Source organism: Bipolaris zeicola, assembly GCF_000523435.1.
Source record: "Bipolaris zeicola 26-R-13 unplaced genomic scaffold scaffold_499, whole genome shotgun sequence".
In the NCBI taxonomy this organism is placed as follows: Eukaryota; Fungi; Ascomycota; class Dothideomycetes; order Pleosporales; family Pleosporaceae; genus Bipolaris; species Bipolaris zeicola.
In genome coordinates, this window is record NW_006912548.1 from 1 (window position 1) to 6,624 (window position 6,624).

At 46.4% G+C, this 6,624-nt stretch overlaps 3 protein-coding genes across 3 annotated transcripts; 1 reads left to right on the forward strand and 2 right to left on the reverse strand.

The window, feature by feature from the left end:
* Positions 1-158: 158 nt before the first annotated feature.
* On the reverse strand, positions 159-1,341 carry COCCADRAFT_42124 (uncharacterized protein; the record flags this gene model as incomplete). The annotated part of the gene is made up of 5 exons (XM_007720505.1): positions 159-286; positions 342-535; positions 585-639; positions 693-893; positions 981-1,341. 5 exons carry the CDS (start codon positions 1,339-1,341, stop codon positions 159-161), a joined length of 939 nt encoding a protein of 312 aa, XP_007718695.1.
* Positions 1,342-1,986: 645 nt separating this feature from the next.
* COCCADRAFT_42125 (uncharacterized protein) lies at positions 1,987-3,674 on the forward strand (the record flags this gene model as incomplete). The annotated part of the gene is made up of 6 exons (XM_007720506.1): positions 1,987-2,167; positions 2,209-2,666; positions 2,792-2,897; positions 2,947-3,068; positions 3,111-3,341; positions 3,378-3,674. The coding sequence occupies 6 exons, from the start codon at positions 1,987-1,989 to the stop codon at positions 3,672-3,674; spliced, it is 1,395 nt and encodes a 464-aa protein (XP_007718696.1).
* A 761-nt stretch (positions 3,675-4,435) lies between these two features.
* On the reverse strand, positions 4,436-5,808 carry COCCADRAFT_10268 (uncharacterized protein; the record flags this gene model as incomplete). The annotated part of the gene is made up of 7 exons (XM_007720507.1): positions 4,436-4,841; positions 4,891-5,028; positions 5,083-5,157; positions 5,213-5,367; positions 5,421-5,580; positions 5,644-5,720; positions 5,773-5,808. 7 exons carry the CDS (start codon positions 5,806-5,808, stop codon positions 4,436-4,438), a joined length of 1,047 nt encoding a protein of 348 aa, XP_007718697.1.
* Between the last annotated feature and the right edge of the window lie 816 nt (positions 5,809-6,624).

Below are 6,624 nucleotides of genomic sequence, written 5' to 3' on the forward strand. Positions count from 1 at the left end.
TTGAGTCATTACGTGTTATAGTGTTGACGTTAACGCGTCGGAGCAAAGTGGCCGACTCGCTTGGGTGGCCGACTCGCTTGTGAACCACGTTATGTGAAATCTATATTGAATATTTGTTCGGCTCAGCTTCTCCCTAAGTAGCCCAGGCATACGCTGGCTCAGTGCTCCAAGGGCAATTTGAACAGCTTTATAGCATTCACCTTTCCAACTTTGTCCTTCGCCTCATTGTCCAAATCTACAGTTTTCCACCACGACTGTGCCTCTTCAATGTCTTCATACGGTGTTTCTGTTCAGATAAGTCAAACTAGGAAACATGCTTCCTAGTTCTGGGCGAATATTACCTATCGCGTATAAGCATCTACCGAGGCCGATCGTCTCAATGCAGAGCTTCAAGCCAGGAGTGAAGAAGTTTCCCAACGTTTTAATATAGACATTGTTTTGGAAGTAGAAACTATAGTCGTTCTTTGAAGGTCGCGTAGCCCGTTTGCTAGATTTATTGTACCAATGGCTCGCTCGCCATAGATTGAGAGGGATGCTATGCAAGTACGTTAGCTACGATATTAGACCATGGCGCATACTCATACTTCTCTCCAAGATATCCAGCTACAATTTTGGCACCTGGAAATCGATCGATAATACCTAGAATAAGATGTCAGAGTCTGGAACCCGTTATATGGCCCACGCTCGCCGACCTGATGAACAAATCGCATAAATGTGGTACGAAAGGTCGAGGTGGAACTGCACAGCAGCCTCTTGTAGATGCGGTCGATCCCCATAGAGAGATCCGGGTTGAAGATCCTTCTTCGCGAGGTAGTGCGGGTGAAAGTATATCGGTACATCTAATTCTTCCACCTTTTTCCAGAATGGATCGTATCTAGTAGTATCGTAGTAATCTCAGCCAGAATCCTCGTTCTTGCTTTGGTGGTCATTGATCAGCCCTCCGAAGAAGCCCAATTGCTTAACAGCCCTTTCTAGTTCACGTGCTGCGGCCTCTGAATCGTGCATGGAAAGAGCTGCTAGACCACCAAATCTCTTGGGGTTTTGCGACACTTGGGCTGCCAGCCAGTCTTTGGCCTCTCTCGCAGTCTTCTCCGCGACTTGAGGATCGGTGATGCCCTGGCATCCTGGGGCAGTCAAGGATAGAAGCATGTATTCGACTCCCTCGGCATCCATAGTCGTCAGACGCTTGCCATGGATATCAAGTAGCCTATTGGCATGTGCTTCGAGGGTTTTGTTGCTGTGGTCACCAGGATTGAGAATAGAATTGGTTTCCTCAAGTAGCCATACCGTCGAGGGGGTTATGATTGCTTCCTCAACAGCCACGGTACCTCGTACGACCATCTCGCTTCGTTAATGAAATATATCTATTTAACAAATACATGCATTTGCAACCTTCACCTGAGGCTTACAAAAACGGAAATTGAGTGCTTTCATGTAGAGATGGCTACAAGTAAGGGTAATAATGTGTTCTCACTACCTCATTCCAATGGCCATACTCCATATCCATTGACAAAAGTCACTAATAACTTACCACGCGGAGTCATCGGCGATATATCTCCGACGTGAATGTCTTCTATTCACATCACACCAATGGCCACGCTCCATTCCCAAAACTTAAAAACTTGTCGCACGGGAATTTCGGATCGATGTTGCAGTGGTGGAGATCTATGCTCACAGTCAAAGATCTGCCGAGAATGGGCACAGGTAGTTCGTTATGAGGGGACCATCGGCGGTATAGTTCCGACTCCGCTACTATTCTCCGCTACTAGTCCCGAAGTGCTTGGAACTCCTGAGCTTCGCAAGCGTCAATCGTTAGAACACTCTAGCCTGTTTAGCAGGCACGTAGTGGTATTTCCAACATAAATCTAACAAACAATAACATTTTATGTGAGATCACATATCACGTTGTGCTTTGAAAAGTGAACCTTATACGCATACTGCTACGCTGTACGCTCAATCATCTCTCATTTGGCCACGAACATCGCAATGGCCCACATTTTTGAACTTTCTGCTGTCCTTGATACCGGTTATGTAGATAGAAAGAAGGTTGACGACCGATTTAAATTTCCCAATACTGGTATCTTTAGTGGGATTAACAAACCATTCCGGTTAGAAGGAGACATCTTTGACCTTGAGGTGGAGGGGAAAATCCCCCTAGAGATCAATGGTACTTTTTATCGGGTGCAACCAGATCATCGATTCCACCAGTCCTTGAAGACGATATTCATTTCAACGGTGACGGTAATATTACAGCTATCCCTATTGGAAACGGCCACGCAGACTACAAGCAACGTTATGTTAGAACATATAGGTTTCTAGCAGAGACTTCAGCTGGAAGAAGTCTGTTTGGAAGATATCGTAATCCCTATACAGATTCTGAACTAGTAAAATCTGTAATCCGAACCGCTGCAAACACCAACATCACGTTTTGGAGAGGAATGCTTCTTGCCTCCAAGGAAGACGGTCCGCCGTACGCCATGGATCCCGTGTCTCTGGAAACAATTGGGTGGTACGACTTCGAGGGCCAGATTACGGCGCCGACAATGGCTGCGCACCCTAAATTCGACCCTGATACAGGAGAAATGATATGCTTTGCATACGAGGCTGGTGGGGATAAAAATGATGGTTTGCGCCGCATCGCAGTGTGGACTATCGATGCAGATGGCGTCAAAACACAAGAGGCTTGGTATGAAGCTCACTCTGCGGCATGATTCATGACTGTGGTATTACGAAAAACTATGTTGTTCTGCCAATGTCCCCCCTCAAATGCTCCCCAAATCGACTTCGAAAGGGAGGCAATCATTGGGTATGGGACCCTAAGGAACATCAGTGGTACAGTATTGTTCCACGGAGGATGGGAAAGCCCGAGGACATCGTGTGGTTACGTTCTGGAAATGGTTAGTTACTCTTCTTTGATGTTGACTGCTTGATAATAAAGTCCGATAGCATTTCATGGCCATGTTGCCGGTTGCTATGAAAATGATCAGGGGAATATCGTGTTCGACCTTACGGTCGCGGACGGTAACGTATTCTTCTTCTCCACGCCCGACGATGAGCCAACCGGAAGCGTCGCAAAGCGAAACCGCCTACGCAGCCCAACCAGACGCTAGATATTCAATCCAAAGAGTCCTTCAGAGTCATGGGTAGAGCCAAGCGAGGTATGGAATACCAGCGGCAGATTATCCCATATAGATGACCGTTATGTCACGAAGAAGTACAATCATTTCTGGCAAGCAAAGATCGGTGGCGCAAGGGAGTATGATGTTGCCAAATATAGTTCGCCCGCAGGGGGACTATTCAACTGTCTGGCTCACTACACATGGGATGAGAGAAAAGAGGATGTTTACTAGGCTGACTCATGTGCGACGTTTCAAGAGCCATCATTTATACCAAAGAGCGACGGTGCAGAAGGAGAGGGCTGGCTAATTGCTTTGTTGAATCATCTGGATGTCCTGCACAACGACGTCGTCATCTTTGATGCCCTTAACCTCGCAAAAGGCCCCGTAGCCACCATTCGTCTTCCAACGAAACTTCGTCTTGGCCTTCATGGAAACTTTGTGGATCAACGAGATATTGAGGAATGGCAAGCAAGAAGGCAACCCAGCGGGGATGTCGGTTTTGTGAAACCTGCGACAAAGCCGCTACCCTGGCAACTGGAGGCTGAAAACCCCTGAACATGTGTCGGCTTATTATTTGATGGTAGGAAGGCGAGCAAATACCTCAGTTCGGATGGGGTGGGATTCGTATGTACTGCATAACATTGGCAGCGACAATTTTTTCAAAGGCTAATTCACGCTCAACCGAATAGATCATTCCCAAGTCAGTCAGCTGTCCCAGAGGAAAGTTCCATCCGACCTCGATCTTTGAGGCTAGCAATCGACAATCAATAAGTACGCAACAGCTGCAACACATTCTATATAACTATACTTGACAAATCCTAGAGATGCCATCCGCCAAAGATTGCCCTTGGGCAATTACCAGCATTAAGGAAATAGGTAGCGGTGTAAAAGTAGCATGATGGGTTGTTAATATGAAGGATATAACATCCATCTCTCGACGTGGTCATGTACGAGTGGGTAGAAGGCACGTAACTAATTATAGGATGATCGTCAATCTTTGAGAACTGTGCATGGGTACCTTATGGCTGCAGGGGTCAACTGGCCTGATCCCTGGCGAACCAGGAGGCTCCTCCGCATTCTTAGTTACATTCCGCGGAACAACGGCAATTTATGCTAGTAGTAGAAGTTTTTAAGCTCTAGAGATATGTTGAAGTTTTCATGGCTCTAGTGATTTCACTCTGATTATATCTATTGCTCTAGTATACAAAGAAAACAACAATTCATCCATAAGTGCAGCATTCGCTTCTTCAATTCAAATAGCCTTCTTCTAAGTAATGGAAAATTGAATTCTAACTATTCATTGCCGTCTATCCTGCTTACAGGCTTATATCATCTGAAGATCGTTGAGAAACTTGATATGGTTCTTTGGGTGACACATCCCTAAGTTCCGTCGTGCTCTGAAAATGGACATCTTTTTGGATGTAGATGGCATTGTCGTGGGTAGTCTTTGACTTGAGAGGACCATTACTCGTAAACCTCGTCTCTCTCTTAGTGGCAAATTGGTTGCCAGTACTCGATTGACCTTTACCACTTGATCCCGCCATCCTCGGTGAAAATCTCTTTAACAGTGGTCGGAGTGTGGGGATGCAGGCACACATGATACCGAGGCTGGTTTCAAGGGTAGAAAGAGAAGCAACAGTTCCGATTTGCCATGTGATATCGTTCCAGTCATAGTGGGGCCCGATAAGCATATTAAGTCGAATTGCGGAGATGATGCATACACTACTGCATGTTAGTATAGTTATCTGTAACAAGAGCAAGTGGTACTTACGCTAAGCCCATGCACAAGATAGCCAATAGGTATACCTTACGCAAAACGTTGATTTGCAGTTGAAGTACAGGCTTAAAAGGGATGATGAGAATGAGAAAATCGGTAACTAGATTCATGACAGCATTCAGTGCAGCTAGCCTAGTTGCTGTTAGTAAAAGCCAACGCACTCATTCAGGTTTCCTATATACTCACGTGTTATTGCCGACGCAAACTCCTTCCGGAATGTGTGTGATATCTTTGAATGTGCAGATGAACGGAGTGAAGATCCTTTAAAGAATATATCTGTTAGAAACGACCTTTGAGAAGACACATAGGAGCTTACTGTTGTGCAGCTCCCCACATTAGAAGAAACCCGGTGCCCCAGTTGCAAATGAGTCGCATATTTCGACCAGGAAAAATCTTTCCATATTGGAGAAGTAGCGATATCTTGGTTGCAATTTGTGTCGCATTATAGATTGCTATAGCGGCGAGGAGTATCTTTATAAAGTGAGCTTCAATGCACCTTGAGTTTTTCTCACTGGACTCTTTACCTTGGAGAAAACCGGCAGTTTGTCCTGAACAAACTGAACGTGTCGCCCTGCGCCCCCAGCGATAAGGATTGCGTAATTTACAGCCGATACTGCGAAGTTGAGTACTTGAGCCACGATGATGACATAGTCGTCCGCCCCAACATTTCGCAATATTATTCTCCTGTGCGAATACAAACTCTGGTCAGCCCCGCAATTGCTGGTTCTCCTTTAAAGGTATATGTACCTAGTGTAAAGCCGGAGGGCTACGCAGGCGCATGAAAGTACTGTAAAAATCGTAACGATGGCCAGGGCGGTAGGAACCTAGATAGCATTAGCGAGTTGTGTCATTGTGTTGCTGGCGGTTTTTGCGTACTCGGGTCTCATCGGCCAGGCCCTGGTCACTAGCCATGATACTTGATTCAAAGCTGAGCGTGCATGTAGCGCAATCAATCTTTTTTGAGGATGATATAACCCCTGTCCTGAAGTGCGATCTTGAAGAGGATAGATGGAAAAGCGATGGGCAAATGTAGGACTATTTAGGACCAGGTAATTCCAGTCGTAAAGGAGAACCGCGCGTAACATAGTTCGGTCTAATCTACGCCGTTCTGCCATCAGGTTGGTAGTGGTCCAATGAAAAGACTCCGGCTGACTAGCCGTCATCCAAGCACGGTTTTAGTGGTATGTCAACGGAACTATCGCAAGACGAGGGGTGTCACTAAAACTAGACTACCGAAAATACGGGGTATCTAGTAATACGGGGTATTTCGATCTATGCACCCACGCAACCCTCTCCGCAAAGTAGGGTATAATACCGTCATTGTAGCCTATATGTTGGGCTTTTGAGGCAGAGAGACATATACTCACTTTTCCTTTGATCATTCTCTGTCATATACGGTGATACCACAACCACGTGTTGCGCTGTTTGTTGTGGCGTCACTACGCAACATGAGCACGAGCCACACCTTCTTCACTCAATTGGAGCGCGAGCACTGGGTGCGGCTCGGTACTACGTCCCGAACGGGGTCATGACACCGTAGAACGCATGAAAGGACTTGGTTGCCTTACAAAGTGTGGCGTTCCGAGTCAGTGGTAGAGATAGCGCAATCCATCGCCTGTCTGGTCCGCCTTGGGCCGCACTTCTCGCAAGGGTGCCGCACAGATCCGACGCTGGGAATAGAGAAGAAAACAGCTGCAAAAGAATTCAAAGAATGGTGGGCCTCTCTAG